Source organism: Apteryx mantelli, chromosome 33 (assembly GCF_036417845.1).
Source record: "Apteryx mantelli isolate bAptMan1 chromosome 33, bAptMan1.hap1, whole genome shotgun sequence".
NCBI lineage: Eukaryota > Metazoa > Chordata > Aves > Apterygiformes > Apterygidae > Apteryx > Apteryx mantelli.
The window spans coordinates 3,214,333-3,235,908 of NC_090010.1; the positions used below are offsets into that span (position 1 = coordinate 3,214,333).

General features: G+C 54.1%; 2 protein-coding genes and 1 long non-coding RNA gene across 3 annotated transcripts; all 3 read right to left on the bottom strand.

The window, feature by feature from the left end:
* Positions 1-242: 242 nt before the first annotated feature.
* ZC3H10 (zinc finger CCCH-type containing 10) lies at positions 243-3,418 on the bottom strand. The gene is made up of 2 exons (XM_067314046.1): positions 3,371-3,418; positions 243-2,670 (listed from the first exon to the last, which is right to left on the bottom strand). The coding sequence occupies exon 2, from the start codon at positions 2,615-2,617 to the stop codon at positions 1,433-1,435; it is 1,185 nt and encodes a 394-aa protein (XP_067170147.1). The 5' UTR covers positions 2,618-2,670; positions 3,371-3,418; the 3' UTR covers positions 243-1,432.
* Positions 3,419-3,947: 529 nt separating this feature from the next.
* LOC106482109 (uncharacterized) lies at positions 3,948-5,289 on the bottom strand. The gene is made up of 3 exons (XR_001292113.2): positions 5,144-5,289; positions 4,526-4,548; positions 3,948-4,183 (listed from the first exon to the last, which is right to left on the bottom strand). It is a non-coding gene; the product is annotated as an uncharacterized lncRNA (long non-coding RNA).
* Positions 5,290-5,848: 559 nt separating this feature from the next.
* PA2G4 (proliferation-associated 2G4) lies at positions 5,849-20,647 on the bottom strand. The gene is made up of 13 exons (XM_067314068.1): positions 20,504-20,647; positions 17,456-17,584; positions 16,702-16,807; positions 16,425-16,494; positions 15,125-15,217; positions 13,772-13,835; positions 11,980-12,058; positions 10,774-10,852; positions 10,324-10,457; positions 9,571-9,665; positions 8,937-9,064; positions 8,150-8,203; positions 5,849-7,828 (listed from the first exon to the last, which is right to left on the bottom strand). Exons 1-13 carry the CDS (start codon positions 20,589-20,591, stop codon positions 7,763-7,765), a joined length of 1,185 nt encoding a protein of 394 aa, XP_067170169.1. The 5' UTR covers positions 20,592-20,647; the 3' UTR covers positions 5,849-7,762.
* Between the last annotated feature and the right edge of the window lie 929 nt (positions 20,648-21,576).

The window sequence follows — 21,576 nt, forward strand, 5'->3', positions numbered from 1 at the left end:
CCGGCTGCCGAGCGCGGCACCGAGCACCGAGCCGGCCGCGTGCCCAGGCTCATTCTCCCGCTTTAAACCATCGCCGAAGCCGCGGCCGGGCCCCGCAGCTGCGCGTCCTTTCTCCCCCGCTGCCGTCGGCCGCGCTCCGGTACCGGCTTTGACGTACGTCCCGGATGAGCTCGGGAGGGAGCAGCTTCCCCCGTGATGTCTGCCCCAAGAGCGTTCAAAGAGACGCCGTGGCCACCAGCGCGTCGTGGGAGACTGTACAGAGTTATTTTTTTAATAGTCGAAAACTTTACACTGTAATTGGAGAGCTAAAACGCTAGATTAGAAAGTTGGCTGTGCCGGGAGCGTGCTCCCTGCCGCCGCCGCTGCCGCCTCCCGCGCGGTGCAGTCCAGCGCGAAATCAGCCCAGCCGCGACGATGCAAAAGCTACTCTAGGCCCAAGGGGAGCTTCAGTTCTGGGAGGCAAAACTCAAAACAGGAATGAGAAGACAGCGCGAGGGACGTGCACCTGGAAAAGGGGCTCCGCAGCGGAGGCCTGGCGGGAGCAAGCAGAGTCGCCGGCCCTCGTCGAGCTTGCGGCAGGACGGCGATGGAGGGGTTCGCGGGGCAGCCCGCGACCCCTCCTGGTGCTGCTGACCCGCTCCATGCCCAGAAACCTGCCCGGGAACTGCAGCCGTGTGGGAAGCTCACGCCCTCCGCGCCCGAGCCGACCCAGCAGCTGCAGCCGGCGGCTCACGGGCGACTCCGCGGCAGCGCCGGCCCCGAGCTCGGTGTGGGCAGCGCTGCACCGGGCCCTCCGGAGAGAGCGGAGGCCCCACGGTCACCTCGCACGGAGCCACGCGAAAGCCCTGGGGCTCCCCCGGCTTTCCAAAGCCCCCGCGGGCAGGGGGGAAGCAGCCGTTGTGCTCCCCCAGGAGCAGCCAGCTCAGCCCCGTCCCCCCTTGGGTCCTTGCGGGGCTCCGGCCGCGCCGCCGGCAAAACGATCCTTGCGTAGCAGGTGGCAGAGCGAGGCCCCCAGCGCCGGGGCCTGGGGAGGGCGGCAGGACGGCGACGGAGGGCACAAGGGACACACGAAGGCGATGAGGTTACTGTACCCTTCAAGTCGCGCGCCATTAACCCCTTCATCCCTGAATACGTTGCCACACGAAGGCTCATGTGGGGCTGCTGAGGGTCAACGGTAACTCAAACCACTCGCCTGCAGGCTGGAAGGAACCTTCTCCCCTCCCGCCTCCACCCGCCTCCCCTCAAAGCCCAGAGATGAAATTCCCAAGGGTTTTTCAGTTTCACATTTGGATTCAGTTCCAGCTCGCCTCCTTCTCTTGCCCCCCCGCAAGGGAAAGAGCAAATCCAACCCAAGAGGAGTCTCCCCGGCACGGCGCGGCGCGGCTCCCACCGGCGCTGGTCCGTGGCAGTGTGCGGACGCCCCCGGGGAGCGTCAGTGTGGTATGGCCGTTATCCTCATGCTCTGCGAGGCGATGGGGTACGTCACCATGGGGGTGGTGGCGTGGCTCATGGTGATCCCTCCCAGCGGCTGCGCCATGGACACGGCCACGGGAGCCACCGAAACGGCCACGGGGGCCATGGAGACCGGGGGAGCCATGCCCTGGGCAATGGTTTGAGCCAAAGCAGCGGAAAGCGGGGTGATTTCGGGGTTCATGGGGGGAGCTGCATTGGCGGGGGGGGCTGCCTGGGCTCCAGCGGGAGCTACCAAATCCTGCTGGGACACGGGCCGGGGCTGGAGGGCCTGGCTGCTGAGCGTGGTGTGGGTCTGGGCAATGCTGTGGTTGTAGTTGGTGACGGTGCCCACAGTGGGTGCCAGAGTCTGCTCGGTGGCCGTCGCGGTGGAGCTGAGAGTCATGACTTTGGCCTGGTTTCGGAACTGGGCGTTCTGCTCCAGCAGCACCTCGTTCGTAGCCAGCAGGTTGTTGACCTGCTTCTTGAGGTCCTCCACGCGCTTCCGCAGCATGATGTTCTCCTCCTCCAGCAGCCGGTACTCCACTGTCCGCGGGTTGGTGAAGCTGTACTCGTAGGTCTCGAAGTGCAGCCCGTCCACCCGCCGCCGCTTCAGCACGGGGTCGTGGTCGTCGTAGCGGTCGGGGTCGTACATGGGGTCGTAGGGGTCGTAGCGGCGCACGGTGGTGGCGATGCCCTGGTCCCGCGCGGCGATGCCGCGCGCGTCGTACTCATAGTCCCGCTGCAGGTGCTGGAACTTGCACTTGGCTCCCCGCTGGCAGTCGCCCTTCAAGAAGTCCCTGCAGATGGGCACCTCCTCCTTGCTGTTGGGCAGGTCGGCGGGCGAGAGGCCCAGCCCGGCAGCCACCTTCTGGCGCAGGCGCGGGGGCAGCTCCCCTGTCTTTTTGTAGCAGTCTTCGTCCTCCTTGGTGCCGTGGATGAAGCGGCAGTTGAGGCGCACGCACTCCTTGTTCTGGAAGTCGTGGCAGAAGATGAACTCGTTCTTGCGGACGCCCAGGTTGGTCACCTCGTTGATGTCGGGGTGCCGGAAGCGGCAGCGCTTGCCTCGCTTGCACACGTTGCGCAGGAAGTCGCGGCAGATGTCGTCCGAGTTGGCGCCCGCCTCATCGCTGCTGTTGCCGTTGTTGTAGTTGTCGCGATCGGGCATCTTCTCCGCCCCCGCGCCCTCCCCGCCGGAGGGGAAAGCAGCCGCTCAGGGAACTGCCAGAGAGCAAAGGGAGGAATGAGCCAAGGAGGGGAAGGGGAAAACATCACCGAACCACCAAGGAACGGGGCTTTGCGGTCCCCGACCGCTGTGTCACCGCGAATGAAACAGGAGCCCCGGGGGCGCCCGGCCGCGGCAGCCCGACCCGCCCCGTCGGGGCCAGGAGCCGGCGCTGCGCGAGGCCCCGAGGGGCGCGGGGAGGCCCGGGGGTTTGGGCACCCGCCCCAAAGCGCCCCGCTGTCGCGGCCTCCCTGCAGGGGGGGCACGGAGGAGGGGAGGGAGGGGGCCGCCCGCCGCCGGGGACCGCCGCCGCCGCCGCCCCGGGACCGGGACCGGGGGGCGCCGAGCCGCCGCTCGGAGCTCGGCCCTGCCCCGGGGCCCCGCGCCCGCCGCGCTGCCCCGAGCCCCGGGGGCCGGACTCGGCGCCCAGGCTCCCGCCGCCGCCGCCCCGCGGCGGAGCCCCCGGGGCAGGGCCGGAGCGGCGGGAGCCTCGCGCGGGGCACCCGGGCGTCCGGGACCTCTGACCTCCGTGACAACCCCACGTGGGCGGGGAGGGGAGCGGAGGGGAGGGGGGAGCCGGCCCCCCCCCGAGGCGTCGCCATGGCAACGGCCCCGCGGAGCCCGCGGCTCTCGGTGCAACGCGGCGGCGGCGGCGCTCGGCGGGGCCCGGCCCGGCCCCGGCGGCCTCGCACTCACCCGCTCCGCGGCCTCCTCCGGGTCCTCCAGCGCCAACAATGAGCGGCCCCTTCCGGCCGCCCTTCTACGCCCGGCAGGAAGCTCTCTATGGTACTTCCGGCGAGGGCACCGGAAGGAGCCGGCTCTTCCTCCCGGCGTGCTTCGCGCGCGCGGCTCTGCTCCCGTCAGCCGGGGTCTCCCACGGGGCTGTGTGGGGGAATGAGCGCTGGCGTCACGGTGACGTCACGGCGGTGACGTTACACCGCTCAGACACCAGCCCACGAGCAGCTACCGCCTTTCCCCATGGGGTCCTGCCCTGGGGTGGGGGCACCGGGACTGCAACTCTGCCCTCCACAGGGAGCCCAGGCCCCACAGGGAGCCCTGCCCCCAGCCTGGGGGGGCCCTGCCCGGGTCCCCCCTCCCCAGGGAGGCAGGAGACCCCCCCCACAGCTCTCCCGGGGGAAGGAAGGGGGGGGGGTGTCCCTACCTGCACCCCCCCCCCCCCAGCTCATCAACACAGCCTTTCCAGATCACTGCGCTTGGTCACACCAGGTTTATCCCAATTTTGACACCCCCCCCGGGAAGAAACCACACAAGCTGCCACCAAACCAGGCTTTATTTATGGTACAGAGGCTACGGACAGCTACAAAGACAGGAACCAGTCCAAAACACCCGGGCTCGGGCAGCCCGGCCACGCCGGTCTCCTGCACTGGCGGCACCGGCAGGGCCAGGCGCTGCCCCGCGTCCCAGCGCTCCTCTGCTCCGCAGCTGCCGCAGCAGCACCGAGGCGCCTACTTGGACCTCTGCCTCATCTTCCTTCTCTTGCGCTTCAGCCTGAGAAAGAAAGCGTTGCTCACACACCGCGACAGCCCCGGGGCTCGCTGCCCTCGCGCTGCCGAGGCCGCGCTCGGAGCAAGGGAAGAGCACAGCTGCAGGGTGGTCGCCCAGAGACACCGCTCCGGCTGGGCTGCGCCCCCCGGGCCGAAACTTCTGCAGGAGTCAGGACATTTTAAGCCTTTCGTGTGTCAAGAGATTCACACCCAGGCGGCAGCTCCCCCCAATACTGCTGGCAGCGAGGGGGGTCCTCGACCAGCGCTCCCAGGAGGTAAGATGGGTTCAAAGCGGAAGAGTGAACGGGGGCTCAGCCCCGGCGAGGGAGGCCGCGTCCCCACGTACCTGCGCATACGCTTCTTTCGCCACTAGAGGAAGGAAAACGGAGAGGGAACGGGGTTAGGGCTTCAGCACTGCGCCTCCGGCAGGCCCCTGCGCGAAGCCCCCACGTGGGGCCCGAGGCCAAGCAGCCCCCCACGGCCCAGGCACCGGCCTTGCCCCTCCGTCCCCCTGCGCCCAGAGACCCCCCACCCTCCGCCCGTAATAACAACGGTCTGTACGTCTCCTGACTTCTGGCACTCAGCAACTTTTCAAGCTTCCTCGGTCTTTAATATCAAGGGAGCTCCAAGGGCCAAGAACAACAGATTCAAACATTACTCCCGGATACAGACCTCCCCGGTGCATCCAGGGACCCCCCCTCCATCTCCCCAGTGCATCCAAGGACCCCTGAAAAACCCAGACACACCCCTCTCCCCACCCCGAATACCCCCCTCCACAACAGCCCCCCACGCCCATGGGCCCAGGGACCCCCCCGGCCCCGCGGCTCTCCCGGGGACGCCGCCGCCTCCCCACACACGGCGCTGGGCCCAGCCGTTGCTGGGGGGGGGGGGGGGGGAGGGAGAGGCCCTATCGCGCCCCCTCCCAGCCTCCGGCCGCCCCCCCGCGCCGCCATCCGCCGCTCACCTTGGCCCTCATGGCGGCGCGGGGGCGCCGCGCTCAGTCCCCGCGGGCGGGCGGCGGCGCGGGCGGCGGATGGAAGCGGATGGAGGCGGCCACCAGGCGCCCACAAGATGGCGGCGGCGACGGCCGAGAGAGAGGCTACCACAACCCGCCGGGGCCTATTTATAGGGTAGCGCGGGGTGGGTGGGCACGCCACGGGGAAGCCACGCCCACCCTCCGCGCGGGGGACGACGGGATCTGTAGTCCGCTCCTCTTCCCGGGGCATCACGGGAGCTGTAGTTCGAGTTGGCTGCCATTTTGCACAGTCGCCCTGGGGAAGGAGGCCCCAGGGGAGGCAGAGGGGCCCGAGGCCTCCCCCGGCCATGCCTCCCCACTGCGCCCCAGATCAGATCCGTGCCCCCATCCAGACCCTGGGAGAAGCCGCCCCACAGCCCTCGCCCCGGCGCAGCGCTCAGCCCCTTTGCTCTCGCCTCGCTCCCCGCACCAGCGCCACCCTCCACCCGCATCCTCCTAAAACGAGGGGACAGTTCAGGGCCGCAGTCCCAGGTTGCCTCCGTGCAGTCGCCTCATTTCTTCATCCCCTTCAGGGAACGAAATCAGGAAGGGGATGAAATCGCCGCTACATGCGGCGCCCCCGCGGCCAGCCTGCGCACGCCCCCAAAATACCATGCAGCCCCCCAAAACAGCAGACCCATTCTTCTGTCCAAACAGAGATGTCACTAGTCAATTTTATTTGGAAAAAGTCAGTTACAGAGTACTTCGTGGGAGTTTTCGCTTTTCAAAGTTTTAACAACTGAATTTTTGTTGCTTGTATCAAGAGGTACATTTTTTTTTTTAAAGTAAAAATAGAAAATTAAATAAACCTCCAGCAAGTCTTAGTGGTTTATAAATCTGTATTGTGGACTATGAGAAAGATTAGCTCTGCCTTTCTTCTATAGAAGGCAATAGACAGTATATTGCTTATAAATGCTAAAATGTTCCTCTTTGGGAACAAGGTATTTTTTTTTTCCCTTAAGTTCATGGTTAACATTTAGGAGCTGCCTAAACTAGACCACCAGTGATTTGGACAGGAGCCCTCCTGCCTCTGGCTTCAGTGTTTGATAGGTAGCTACCCTGCATCCATTCAGAATATTCCCCGCAGTATCTCTGTTCTTATCCACCTGCCCAAAGGCCCCGCAAAGAGCTGGAAAGGTTAGAAAATAGGAGCAGACAGTTTGCAGACAGAGATGGAAAAATTCAGAAAAAAAAATATCACATTGTTTATTTTCTTTTATTGACTTAAACTTTGGTAATATTTGCACGTTTTGAGTTTAGGTTTTAAAACCCAGATGTTGGCAAGGAAGCACTTGGCCTGCAGAGGAGCACGGGAGCTGTCTGAAAGGGCATTTTTAGAGGCAAGAGGTTTTCCCAAATTTAGCTACAGAAAGTGTATAACCATAGACCTGGTCAGAGGATATCAGCAAAGAAAAAACCCTCACACTCAAATACATAAAATTCAATCTGTTTTTCTCTTAAAAAAAAGAAAAAGGAAAAAAAAAGAAAAAGAGACTTACTATCAAAGAGTGATACCCCTGGATGAATTCTAGTCCAAGTCTGATGACTGCTGTAGCATTTCCCTAGTTGATCTCACCAAAGAGAGGAGCACGTGCAAAGGGGATATTCTTTTGAGAGATCCAATGCACATAAAAGAGTGGAACATATTCAGGGGCCATGGAAACCAGCCACAGGGAAGAATAAAACTCCCCAGGATACCAGGGAATTAAAAAGTACTGCCAAGTGGTGGGCATTACGCAGGGGTGGTCAGCTCACCTGCCTCTTGCCCCTCAGCAGGGTTTTCGCACGGGGAATGCTGACTTCAATAATGTGCTTCCATACATGTTGGACTGTCAAAAACAAGCTTATCACAGCGGCATATTAAAAAATAGAGCGTTTCTACGTAAACCAACGCTGAGACAGAACGCAGTAGACAGAACAGTCTACGGTCTCATAGGGGACATAAAATTTGATACGACTTTTCCCAATTTTAAATGTACAATCTAGAGGCTAAAAGGAGGAGCGAGAAGTCTTCTGCTCCAAGATAACAGTTACAGTGAGAGAGTGTCTACGCGGACGGGGAGGAGCTGAGATAGTGCTGTGAGGCAGATCACCTTACACCGTCCATGCGTACCATATCACTAAACACAGGTCACTTTCTCGGGCTTAATCAGCTGTTTTTTTTTTTTGTTCCAAGAAAATCTGTAAAGGGAGAAATTAAAAAAAAGGGAGGAGGAGGAAGAGGAAAGCAGGCAGCTCTCTACACTCCCTCTCTCACCAGGAACAGCTTAGCTGTTCACCTCTTTAACAAGTATGAGTAGTAGAAAAGGTTAGAAAGAGTGGATATAGACTAGCTTTTACTCCTGATTTCATTTTTCTGCTTTCTTTTTTAAGTAGTCTGAAGTGGCTGAGGGAATTCTCCCTCAATGGCAAAGTCAATAGGAGCCGGTTGTAGTCAGTGGGAAGTCCAGACTGTTTGTTGTTTGGTTGTAAGAGACAAACAGCGCTAGATTATTTTGTTTCTGTTTTGGGGGGGAAAAGGGGCGAGTGTGTGTGAATTGGGTGCTACATGGAGGGAGCTGGAGCTGTTCAGTCGCCAGCTTCATTCTCTTCCGCTGTTTCTCCCGTGGTGGCGTTCTCTGCGTTCTTAGAGGCCTGTGGAGACAAACCCGCAACGACCGTCAGAACAGGGAATCGCTCAGTAACGCGGGCGAGGTGCGGATGCAGAGCACACAAGGCCACAATGCCACAATTTCACAGGGCCAACCCAAGAAACCTTTTCAGAAGGATGTCCCTTCTCACAAGACTGCTGCTTCCTGGGCCAGAGGAGCGTCAGGATATTCTTTAAATGTTGTACTGAGATGGGCTGGGAGGTGAGCCCAAAATGTGACCATGCAGGACCTGGACAAAGTTTGGGCATTGCTGACTGCCAGATATAATGTACCTTCAATCCCCACAAAAATGTGGCCAAATTACCTTCTTTTTCTTCTTTTTCTGGGTCTTCCGGCTTGCGGAACTTTGTAGGAGTGCCTAGAGACAGGAAGGAAACATAAACAGCTAGAAAGCCATCTTCTTCTTTGACAGAAGGTAAAGGGAAATGTCTTTAAAGCAAAATATGCATTGCCAACCACTGAAGGAATGGCAGTAAATCCTAACGTGCATAGTGATAGATGGGGAATGCCGCAGCCTCGCACTTCGCTGAGGTATGAGGCCTTGGGGCCAGCTGTTGAGATTTATCAACTACTTGTAGAAAAGGGCTGGGTATCGTTGCAAGCAGCTAAAGCTTGTGTTTGATGCAGGAAACAAGGGCCCAACCTGATGTAAAGCACGTTCTTGCTCGTGCTGCAGACTGCAGCACTGCAGGGTCGTGAACTGCTGACCTGTGCCAAGTGCTACTGCCGCTTTCTTAAGCGTGAAAATAACCTGTCTGCAAACAGCTGCCGCTGCTTCCCCTTTGCCTTCAGAACTGTTCACCATGGACCTGTCCAGCTTTTTGAATACCTGCACCCTCCTTATCGCAAATCCCATCTGAGATCATCCCCACCCCGCCAGAGGCTTGGTTTGCAGCATCTTACTCAAAGCTTTTGTTCCTGCCCTGAGCCGCTCAGATGAGAACAGACTAGGACTGGCTGACCTTCCCCTTTTTAAGCTCATGCCTCATACAGCTTTCCAGCACAGTCTTCCAGATTCTGCTTCCTACTTTCATCCCAAGGGGTGCAAAGACAGTGACCCACGTAATATGCTACATTTTTTTTAAACCAACCTTCAGTTCTCCATCTTGCACCTCGAACTCCGACTTGTAGAGCTCTGGCTCAAAGGGGCCACTGGTTATCCTCATAGGACCGTTGGGCATTAAAAGCACTGTGAATTTGAACTGTGCAACAAACTCTCCTGCAAAGCAGAAACTGATGTTACTACCCCATAGCCCCGCCCTGACATATCTCATCCATTAGGTGCTCGGGCAGATGTTTCCAACCAGAAGTTGTTTCAATCCCTATACTTTTTCCATAACATCACTACTAAAGATTTTTAGCAGATCCTGCAGAAACTTCTTAAACCCATGCTGACCAGGGCAACATGATTCCCTAAGTGCCACCCTCCAAAGCTTCTCCAGCCTACTCTGTAAGCAAACCAGAGCGCTTCACTGTTTCTCCTTCTGCCCAGGAAACGCTTTCATCTTGTCACTGGAACGATTCCCAAATAAGATTCAGAAGCCAATGAGCAGAGTTTCTTGGAGGATAAATCTCATGGCCCTTGAAGCAAATTTGAAGCGCATGTCTGGACATTTATACAGTGAGAGTCAGCACCGGTCTTATCAGAATCCCGGAAGTGACTGTCAGTTTCTGCTAAGCATCCTTCCACATCCAGTTCTCAACCCTCCCACGGCCAGCACTCACCTTCCTTTTCATAGAGCACATTGAAAGGCTGGAGCAGCTCATGTTTGGCGCATTCCACCACCCCCATCCTGGCCTTTTTCTCATCCTCAAATGCCCTGCGGAGGAGAAAGAGTCAGACCCGAGCTCAGGCCCTCCTCTAGAGCCCATCTACTGGATACCATCCTGCAGATTTCTAAACTGCCTCTGCCGTCAGGCTAGAGATTTTTCGTTTCCTTCCCCCTCGCCCCTGGCTATATTGTTTTGCAGTGACAAAGCAGATTGCCAAAGGAGGCAGCTGTTCTGTAAACATTAAAGCTAGGTGAACTATTACCTTCAGAGAGTGGAAAAAGGCAAGTGGGTTCAAGGATAAAAAGGGCCTGTTAACAGAGCATTGTTTCTTTATTGTGAGAGTACATCAGATGCAAAAATTGGCTGGAACTGCCTCCCTCTTTATGCTGCACTCTGACATTGCTTTCACTCCTCTCCTTCCTTTTACTTTAACCACAATTTCAGGCTCCCCACATGCCACACAAGGCACAGGAGATACTCTAATCCTCAGACTCTGCCTGGGATTCCTGCTTAAGCCCGTAACATGCTTTCTCCACCTATTCCTAGGTTCAAATACAGCAAATCCCAACATAAAGCAGGAAAGGCTGCCTCCACCTCTGTAACAAAACAACAAAGCAAGTCGGTTTTGCTATCAGCATGGTCCGTAAGCTCATGCAAAGCATCCAGCTCTGAACACACAGGGAGATCATGAATAAGAGCAAATACCTGAGAGTAAACGGCATAGTATCAAAGCGCCTCTCCACCTCACTGAAAAAGGCACGGGAGGTTTTCATCTTCAAGCCATACTGTTTGGAGGGGTCCCTTTTGTAAATTGTAGTTCTCTGTCCAGCATCCTTTGCCTAAAAATGCAAATAAGGCTGAGACACAAGAAAAGCAGCACAGCACTTCCTCAGCCAGATTAGCTGATTGTGTCCACGTGCTGGAACGTTTACATCTGCAAAGCACTTTCTGTACTCTGACACCGTAAAAGTAAAGGTTTACTTTTCAGATGGAAAAGGCTATACCCAAGAAGATGCAGCAACACCCATGCAACAGCTGGAATTGGGACCCACAAAGATTTGCCTGTTAGCACCATTTACTGCTGATGACTATTTTGAAACATGCCCGCCTTGACCATGTGCAGAGTAACAGCAGGCCAAGAAGCACGACACTCACCTTTCCCTCTCCAGTGCTGACAAGAACATCAACAGCATAGACTTCATGGACTTCAAATTCTGCTTTTTCGTGGTCCTTCCTGGGGGAAAAAAGTTTGGTGAGTCAAAGAATGGTAAACAGAGAAGACAAAACCTTCTACATAGTCACTGATACCTTGAGCAAGCCCACACCGGGGTTAGCCAGAAACATCTACAAGCACATATACAGCGCTCTACAAAGTGACCAGGTCCCTGACCAGAAGAGCACAAGCTGGCACAGAAGATACAGAAGTTGAAGATTTATATGCCAGGCATTAGAGCAGATCAGTGACAGGCTGGCAAGAGAAAAACAATTATAAGCCCGTGTTCTTCCTGCCCATGACAAGTAACTCCATCCACATTTAAGGCCAAAAGGTCTCTTAGACATTCAACACCATCTCTTTGAACTTATGGCCATGTCCTAGGCAGGCCAAGAGCCCCATTACACCCTGTACAATACAAGAGAACATCACTGTGTCTCAGAAGTTACAATCAAAGCGCTGGCTTTAAAGCCACTGAGCTCTAGATACTCAGCTTGAGACCCAACACTGACTGCATCCCTGAGGGAGAGGAGCTGCTGGGAACAGAATGGAATGACACATCCAGCTCATTAGTTCAAAATCATCCTAGGACGCTATTGACAGTGATCACCATCCAGTGGGCTCCTGGCAGCTTCTGTGAGACAAACGATAGGCCTTGGCACAGTTCCTGGTGAATTAGCATCCACTGCTACAACTAGCAACAGTTGGTTATTTTGCTGGCAGCCTCCAAGGCCACAGACTGTAATTTAGCGATGGAGACTCCTTCGAGAAACTGGACAGAAACCAAGAATATTCACAGGTGCCAGCGAGGAGTTTAGATGTTGGGGACTTTCAGCCTTTCCTTCTCAGAGCAAGCCCTAAAGGCAGAACCAAAATTCACATCCACATATACCAGATAAGAAGATACGGGGCTACGAATCTGCCACACTGGGGCAGATCAGACTTCAAGAAGAGGTCATGAAGAGAGCAATATTTCCCCTTGTTAAATTCTCCCATTGCAGTGACAGTCAGACTACATGCAAACATACCTGTTACATCCCCCACTTGACATCACAGCCAAAGAAGTGAGAAACAGGACCATCGTTCAGCATCTAGTCACACCCCTCCCAAATGCTGTTGAAAGAAGCAACCCCAGAGATGATGCTCACTTTTGCTGGTCTGTAGGGTTCTGGATGATTGTTTTCTCTCCATCGATCACATGCTGTTTCAGCTGGTGTGACAGCATCCCTGCCGCGATAAGAGAATCCATTAACACCTCTGAGCTGCAAACCAGCTACATAGTGACTTGCATTATTAACACTCCAGGGCCCAGGATTTCAGCCTTCAGATGGAGCAAAAACAGTAAAGCAAACTGTCTTTGCTGTTAGCACTTCTCTAACTTCCTTCAGTCATAGATTTCCAAGTGCATTAGCAATGATACTGAGCTTCCTAAGGCCCACTCTGACTTCAGCAACGGCTTCCTCTCCAAAGAGGAGGAGGTGGAAGTTTGAGTTAGAGGTGCAGCCAGAAGCAGAGCCCTTTTAGTACTGTCACTTCTCAGTAAAGCTCTCTAACCACACCAGTAGGTTATAACAGATTGGAGGTGAACCCACAAGTACGCACCTAACACCCTCTACTTGCACATACTTGCACATCAGGCTTTATATTAACTCTCTCTCTTTTTTTTCCAGCTCCTACACTGCGGGACCTCGGAGATTGCTGGAGTCCCTAAGCCATGCACTCCTGGGTGTCTCTAGGGATGTCAAATGTCAATTAATGGAAACTTTTAGTTCTTCCCAGAGTGCCTAGTCTGTATTCTGTATAGCACTCAAAGCATATTTTGGGGGCTTCGCTCATCCTTTCTGCTTTGCAGTTCACCTTCAAATTCAAGCCTAGGAAAAGGAACACGCAGCCATTCCTGTTCCGCTTCCCAAGCCACCAGTCCCAGCAAGGAAGGTCACATGTCTCCATTCAGGAAGGATGGAGGCTGCTGCTGGCGGGAAAGGAAAGCACAACCCCAGCAGCCAACAGCTCCGTTTGTTTTCATGAACTGGGTCCTTATGCTGCTGCCAGTGCCTAGATAATTATGGCACTTGACTGTTTCCAAAACAGTGGCTGCTTAAACTCCCCTGACAGTGTGAGCAGCCGCCTCCTCACTGCAGCTGATGCCATGTTTTTGCACAGAGAAAGGAGTAAAGCATTGAGAAGACCCACAAAGCCATCCCACACAGGGACTAGGGAACTGATGTTTCAAGACTGGGCTAAAGCAAGCAAAGAGAGCAAGCCAGCTTTACGGCATTTCAGGAAATTCAACTAATAATGCACCAATTTAATTGTGTCTGAAAGAACTATTTGACAGTGATGTCACCAGCTATGAGAAAAGCAACTGCATTAATCAAGAATCAAACTAAACTCTCATGCCACCTCTCAAACAAAAATCCAGGGGTTTCATTTCTATAAGCAGCTATTCCAGTGCCTTCCTACCCTCCTGCTATCAACACTATCAAGAAAATGTGAATCAGTTTCTGATAGGGAAGGAAATTAAATACCCTGCACATCTAAAGCATCTTTTAGGAAAGCCTCCTGCATTACTAGCAAGCTCTTTTTTATTTTTCACTGAAGGGATTTTAACTACAAGTGGCCAAGTATGAAGCAAAGGACCAAGCGATTTGTCCAAGGTCAATAGGAAGTTCACGAGTCAGGATACTACCTACTAGCCACCAAAGCCCAAGTCTTTTGTTACTGGATTAATGCATTTTTAAAAATCGAAAAACCAACGGAAGGAAGAAGAGTCTAGAGAGTTCTGAAGGGAAGTTTTAGGAAGGGCTGCTATATTTAAAGATGGAGTGCCTAGGACTCACAGCCATTAAATGTTCCCCAGAATTTGAGTAGGGCAGGTTGGGATTTAGTGTGTAATTAGAACATTTGCTACCTCTGAATCAACTGCTCCCAAGTCCTTACCTTCAATTGGCGTGCAGTGAAACGAGTGGGCTATTTTGTTCCAAGCGTCTGTCACTTGCGTGTTCTAGATGAAGAACACATGAAAATACATTCAGGATATAAAATTCAAGCCAGAAGCATGATAGCTTTTCAACTTGACATTGTTCTGTGATAAAACCAGCAGGCTTTCTAACTGAGCAGTGCTTTAACACCTCTAAAAACGGAGAAACAGTATCAGCCTTTCATTTTTAACCCTATATCAACAAAAATGACATGTAATACGAGGTTAACTCAGCCCTCCTCCACTGCACCCAGTGTCTCATCAGAAGCCATCTTTCTTTAGAAGATTACGCTAGAAACTAAGAGCAACACAAGTATGTTTGGAATAGTAACAGTGACAAAGGAGAACGCCTACAACTGCTTAGGAGTCTGAGCACCAGACAAGGGAGAGATGCAAGTGGGAGATTTAAGGGAGCACCGTTAGGAGGATTCAGAAGAAAGTTCGAAGTGACTGCCAAGAAGTGTTTTCCAACAGCTACGTATGTAGTGGGCATCCAGGCATTGCAAGATGGAAGACCAGATTTTACCCAGGGTCTTTGCCATCTTTAACCTGCAAATGTGGTACTTTCAGCTGAAATTTCTGTTTTCTCTTGATGACAGAAGGCCCCTACAAGGGAAACACCATCACCCTCTGCAGATTAGTCCGTCAGAGCCCTCAAACAGACAGTTGGCCCCATTATGCCTTGTTCTCATCGACCTTGTCCAGCGGATCCCCATTCTGGACGCGTGGCAGGACGCTGACAGTGAACGAGTTCAGAGGGATGCAGAAAATTTTCTGTCTGTTTCACAAAGAGTTGTAACAGCAAGTACCACAGGCCCCGCTGCCTTCTGGGTCTTTTGCCAACTGAACCTCAAGCTGAGAAGTCAGCCACAACCCTGGTAGCAAGCCTCACCCGCTCCTTCCTGAAGGGGACTGGAATCACAGGATAAAGCCACCACGACTCCCAACATTTTAAATTTGCTGTGTGCGTCCAGCTGTTTTCAGAGAGAAAGGGTCCAGCAAGTGGAAGCACTAAGGCCTCTCTCCGAAGCCAACTCTATATAAGCAAGAGCTTAGATATCGCTGGGAAGCCAGAGCTGCTGACAGGAAGAGTCACCGCCACCCGTCCCAGCGGTCCGTTGCTCACCCCAGAAGTGGCTCAGCTGTCTGCGGGCAGCTGCTTCCAGATTCCCCACATAGCTGAACAATTCTTCCCAGGCAAGGTCACAGGCTTTTATTTCTACACATGAAGTGACCACGTGGCAAATGCAGCGTCTGTATTTGAGCTTCAGGACTGGTACCTCGACACATATTCGCAAATACCAGCCACTCACCTGGTTTCCAGGCTTTACCAAGCGCAGAGCAGCTTCAGCACAGAGATGAGCTGCCTTGATGACATCAGCTTTACGACCTGACACAGGGTTTTCCTGGAAGAACAGAAAAATAAAGGGTCTTTAAGATTCACACCCTTCCCAGTTATTAGCAAGAACACCGTTCTGACTGTCTAGAGATGGAGGTAACCCGTCTACCTGAACACTCTCCCACAGAGCGGGAAATCTAGATCAAAGGAAGGACTTCGGGCTTCACAGCTCTGTCATTGGGCTCTGCTCTGCCTAAAGAGCAGACGAGTACGTACTACAACCAAATAGGTTCTGTCTTATGAGTTTCAACAGAAAAATCTCTGTACAAGCCCATCACTGTCAAAGATTGAAAACAGAACTAGACTCTTGTGTAGCTAGAAATATGGACTGGAGACATTTCAATAGATTTCAACTTTTTTTCCTGTCTTCTTCCCATCAAGACAATCTGACACAGCCATAGGAGAAAAACCATTCCCAAGACCAAAGCTGACATCCTCTTCCCAAGACTGAAACTTTGTTCCAAACTTACATGACAACTTTACACACATCTTATAACAGTAATTCCCACAGCCAGTCTCATGAACACAGCTTAGTGTCATTTCCAAAAAACGACTTGACTGAACGGCTGGAGCACTAACCACGCACGCCATGGTGGCGTCCTCACAAATACCTGCCGGGACTGCATGCTGCCATCAGCCCCGCATGAATAGAGTCACCTGCAAGTCTGTACCTGGCATATTCGGACAGAAAAAGCAGAGACTAGATTTTGGGACTAAAGAACAAGTCATCCCTGAACTCAGGGCTGCAAAGCTGAGGGCAGTGACTCCCCGGAGCAGCGCAGCACGCTCGGCTCCGCGTGCCTCGGCCAGCAGAGGGGGCAGCAAAACCAGTCTGCCCAGTCCATCCCACAGCCCAAGCCTCACCTCCATTTGCACAACAGGCACTAAATGCAAATAACTCACTGCAGCTCGACTTACACTTGGTTTGTTTCAAACTATTTGTAACCTTGCAAAGTTGTGCATATTGAAACAGTGTGCCATCCCGCATTTTCCAGATGACTGAATAATTTTTAAAAAACAGACTGTTTTCTTCTCGACACTGTTGTGACACCAGAGCTCAGGAGCCTTTGCAAAACTAAGCAGAAACTTCTGTGATGTTCTACACTGCTGCCTTCTGGAACCAGATGCACCCAAACATCAGCTTTTTAATATCGCCTTTAAATTGCACTGGAAGTGGCAGCTGCAAGACATACACCATTCCTTCAAAAACCTACCTTTGATGCATCTATGACAAAACTGTGTGCTACATTCGCTATGAAACCATCAACGTGGACTCCCAAGTCACTGCAATACAAAGAGAGTTAATTACAGGTGGGGCCTCACAACTCAGGAAACTTGTGTGACTTCTAGAAGTATTAGAAGAGTCAGGCGTGTTTCAAACACTTCACTAATTAGCCAAGCCAAGGAAATATTTAACACACCAAGCAGCATTAATGAGTGAAGCTCAGGTGCTGACAATAAACTCACGAGAAACATAACTAAGATGCTTACATTTTGACCAAGTCTCCGTCTTTGAGGATGTAATCTTGGTCACTCTTCAAGGGCGAAAAGTGACAGACACAGTTATTTACTGATATACTCGTTGGGAAGGCAATACCTATAAAGGGAAGAAGAAATATTCCATAAAGTCTTGCAGTCTCACACGCTGCACAGGCACAGACACTGTGCAGCCCTGCCACTGTAGTTTTGTCACTTAAGATTTAGTTTTTTAAGCAATATAAAATGCCCCATTACCTAAGTCTCTAGCCAAAAAGCAATAAGGAATCTAGCTTGTGGTGTGCTCCTACACTGGCCTTCTTTTCGCCCAGGCAACCATCAAAGAAATACATCCTAGGCAGTGAGACACTTGCAAAAGGGACCCCAAGTCTCCAGAACACAAATCACAGGGCTTTCAGTGACACATTCAAGTGTCACACAATTTCCTTGGCAACTACAGACCAACTATAACCATACAGCAGGTCTTCCTGAAGGGAGGACATTGTTGTCCAAAGTAAGTCCCATTTCAATGTGAATGATTGGGTAAATCAAAATGGGACGCTCAGGCTGATCAGTGACGCTTATGAACAAGGCAAGCAGGACGATTTGGGTCAAAACCGGTTTTCTAGGAACGGTAAAGTTATTTCTTACGATAATTAGCACAGAACTGTGCTTTCTCTGCTACTACCCATTCACGCCAGCCGCCCAACAACACAACAGGACAAAAAATATCCTCATATTGAAGAAGATTCTTTAGAACAGGCCTCACCTTTTTTCATTTCTTTTTCCTTCTTGAAAATTTTGCCAGTCTCTTCCATGATCATGGCATCTCCCTTTTCGCACAAGCAGAGAACTGATGCTCCAGAGTTCGCCGCTTCAACCACCGCACGCAGAACCCCTTAATACAAACACAACACTGTTGAAGTACATTAATAATAAACATCCTTAAAACTATCAGCAAGACTAATCACACAGCACCATGGTGAAAAAAGAAAAGCATCTATTTGTTTTCTAAAAAGGGACAAGACTCTTGGCTCAGCTTTTCACCAAGGAACCATGGGCATATAGAAACCCCACTGCAATTTTTATTTTGTTTTTAAGAACTGGCTTTCCGGGGAGGTTTTCACGGAAAACACGAGCAAACAAACATACATTGAGATCTGCAGAGGTGAAGTGCTGCAGTTTCAGACACCTGTCTATACACTTGCAGGTCTCTTAAACAAAGCAGCCAAGCAGAAACACCACTCTCCCACATTCTTTCCAGAGAAGTCAGAGCTACAGAAACAGGTTTGAAAATTACTTGGGAGACAAAACACACAGCACATCAAAAGAGCAGGGGGCACTGCTGTGGATGTGTAGGACCGTAACGTACAGATCAATGGAAAGACTTTGCTTGGCTCAAGAGCTGGCAACAGCACAGAACCAGCACAGCAAAGCCAGTCACAGCAGCCTCTTTGCAGAAGCACGTTTTAAAGGTAACCCACGTGCTCCTCCTCGCAGTCACGAAGGCCAGGCAACACAAGCAGCTTTCAGCATGCTTTCTGCCATCAGGAACTTTACGTGCCTTGCTCCACGCTGGAGGTTAAAGAAAGTTTTGCTGCCTATTTCCTGAATGTTGCCTGCATCCACTTTTGGGCATATTCTAGCTTTGTGCCTAGGAGTCTTGTCAGCATTTTGATTACACCATAGCAGACAACGTGCACCGTGCCTTATAGTATAAATGGGTAAAGGAATGTAAAAGCCATGGCTCGTGTTGAAACACTGCAGGCTCACATTCGTAAACACATCCCGATGGTATTCCAGGAGTAGCAGCCACGAAGGCCCAGGAGCCGCTGGAGTGAGCCACGTACGTCTGTCTATCAGTCAGCAGGCCAGGAGCCAAGGCACTGCCTCTGTCACTGGCTGACTAGCTGCTATTTCCCCCTCTTCCTCCTCTGTCAAACCAGGATACTTTACGAGGAGTCTTAAAGCCTATTCCCTGAAATGTTTTGGGATTCAGGGATAAAAAGCACACATGCCCTTGCTCTGTGAGCATGCTGCTTTTACAAGAGGCTGTTTTTTAAGTGTCTCTATTTGCTGGGAGTTTCTGTAACCGATAGCGTGTGTTCTAGGTACTACAGCAATAAATATTTCTGAAGTGCTTAAGGAGACGTTTACAAGCAGATGGTTTTTCATAATTTCTTTGACACAGAGTAAAACCCAAAAGTCTTTCACCTGCATGATGAATTAAATTTCAAATCATTTCAAGCAGTCATCTTGCCATGCGTCATAGGTAATTATGAATTTGGAATATTTTTAAGTACAGATAAAACTACCATAAAAAAGACATTTAGTGGATAGCTAGACACAGAGACTCAAAAATAGAAAATGTCAAAACAAACACAGTAGAAAGATAAATGGAGAACCGTGCTCATCAGAGCATTAGAATGAAACCAAAAAGCAGAGAGTGTAACAGCACTGACCAAGGAATATCTATTAATTGTATTCCGTCCTTCCACAGGGCTTCATTTAGCAAATTAAAAGCACTTTATATCATTAAAAGGCATGTCACACTGACAAGTACGCAAGCCATTTTGAACTGGAAAGCCTTTTTTGTCACAGTTTTGGGTTTGATGTTCCCAAACACAGTCACAACACCACTAAGAAAAATGTTGTGATCAATCCGCTTTTTCTCCACGGGAACTGGGGTGTCCCCTCCATGCAGCTAAACCGGGGGCATAACCTCTCTGCACCTCGCTGTTGAATACGGTTTGCCAGACAGCCAGTGAGAAACCAAAGAAACGACCTCCCTTCCCCAAAAGGGGACCTTTCCCAAACAGAGAAAAAAGTACAGGGCCAGCAAAACACAGGCTCGCAACCCTCCTATCAGCTAAAAACGAGCCCACGTTACTGCAGCTTTCAAAAACCACGTCTTTCTCTTGAGCTGCATCCCAAGTTACTATGAAGAGCGATGACTTAAAAAGAAGCATTGGAGTCAGCAACAATTAGTGCGGTGCATACCACTCCTGAAGCTGCTCCTGGAGCGGCCGAGACCTCATAAAACCGGTCCAGTTAGCTCCTTAAAACAGCTGTCACTTTTATGGGGGGGGGGGGGGTTTAACTAACCACCCTTAATGATACAGCAAAAATAAACGCTTAAGCAAAAAAATAAAAGAGGGGGAAATTACGCGAGGCGACCGAAGTTTGCAGTCCGAATGAGGCGGCTGACGAGCCCATGCGGGGCCCCGGCGCCCTGCGGGGGCAGCTCCCCCGGGCAGGCCCGGCAGCCGGGAAGAAAGGCGTTAAAGGGCCGGAGCATGGCGCTCCCCGCCGCCCGGGAAAGGGCTGCGCTCCCGGCCCCGCTCCCGGCCGCCGGCTTTGGGGCAAAAAAAGGAAAAAAAGAAGGAGGAGAAAGCGGCGGTGCGGCTGCCCGGGGGGAGACTCGCACAAAAGAAAGGATAAAAAAGGGGGGCAGCCCCGGGGAGGGGGGGGGCAGGATGTGGGCAGCGGCGGCCCCACATGGCCGGGCCACGCGCCCGGCTGGCGGCGGCGGAGAGCGGAGAGCGGGCGAGGCCGAGGGGCGCCGGGCCCGGCCCCGCCGCCGCAGCACGTGGGGCGGGGAGGCCACGTGCGGCAGCGGCCGCCGCGCGGGCACCGGGGGCCCCTCCCGGGCCGCCCCCCCGCGCCGGGTGTCTGCGTGTGAGGTGGAGGGGGGGGGGTTAGGCCTCGCCGCCCACCCCGGGCCCGGCCCCTTCCCCCCCCCCTCACCTCCCGCCGGTACCGGGCAGGCCCGGCCCCCCCACCGGTCCCCTCCCCACCGGCCGCGGCCCGCACTCACGGTTGGCGATGTCCCCCCCCATCTTGTACTTGGTCACCACCAGGTCCTCGGCGATGGTGAGCTCGGCCGCCTCCTCCTCGCCCGACATGGTCGGAGCCGCCTAGGCCCGGCCGCCGCCGCCGCCGCCCCCCGCGCCGCTGCCGCCGCCGCTGCTGCCGCCGCCGCCGCGCTGAGGAGACCCCGGGGAGCGCGAGCGAGAGAGCGCGAGCAGGGCAGGAGCGCGGGCTCCGCGCGGGGCACGCTGGGAAGCCGAGTCCCCGCCCCCCTCCCGCGCCGCCGCCGCCACCGCGCCGCGAAACTACAGCTCCCGGCGGGCACCGCGGCCGCCGCGCGCCGCCGCTCCCGCGCCGACTACAGCTCCCGGCGGGCCCCGCGGCTCTCGCGAGAGTGAGCGGGAGGTGGTGGGGCGGGAGAGGCGCGGCCGGAAGTGTCGCGAGGGCATGCTGGGAAGTGTAGTCTGGTGGGCGTGGCGCCCCCCCTAAAGAGGGTCTGGGGAGCTCCGGGGCCTGGTGGGGGGGGTCTATGGAGGGGAGGGGGGGAACACCCCAAATGGGCCTGGTCAGGGCACGGGGACACCGGGGTTGTGGGCAGGGCGAGCACCCCAGGCACGGTCACTGCCCCCAGCCCCTGGCCCTGCCCCCCCCTGCCCCATAGCACCGGCCCCTGTCAGTGCCCCCAGCCCCATCGCAGCCCCCAGCCCCATGGCCCCAGCCCCACTAACTGCCCTGGGGTCCTGCGCCTGCACCCCCGGCCCCATAGCACCAACCCCTCGTCATTGCCCCCACTCATTGACCCCGGCCCCATTGTGTCCCCCTGTCCCATTGCCCCGGCCCCTGGCCCTGCCCCCCCTGCCCCATAGCACCAGTCCCAGTCACTGCCCCCAGCCCCATCGCACCCCCCCTGCCCCATGGCCCCAACCCTGCCACTTCCCCCAGCCCCCGTCACTGCCCCACGGCGCTGCCCCCACTGCATCCCCGTGCCCCACATCCCATGGTCCCAGCCCCACGGCCCCGGCCCCACACAGCCGCCAGCTGCTCATCAACATCCTTTTGTCTTTATTTCGCTTTTAAAAC

What these genes read in the sequence shown, in the direction of transcription:
- PA2G4 (XM_067314068.1), bottom strand. Translation starts at nt 20,591, where the DNA reads ATGTCGGGCGAGGAGGAGGCGGCCGAGCTCACCATCGCCGAGGACCTG. An exon ending in TGCAAGATGGAGAACTGAAG is followed by an intron (nt 8,204 to 8,936) that starts GTTGGTTTAAAA and finishes TCCTGTCTCTAG; the next exon opens with GCACTCCTACAAAGTTCCGC. An exon ending in AGAAAAAGAAGAAAAAGAAG is followed by an intron (nt 7,829 to 8,149) that starts GTAATTTGGCCA and finishes TTGTCTCCACAG; the next exon opens with GCCTCTAAGAACGCAGAGAA.
- ZC3H10 (XM_067314046.1), bottom strand. Translation starts at nt 2,617, where the DNA reads ATGCCCGATCGCGACAACTACAACAACGGCAACAGCAGCGATGAGGCG.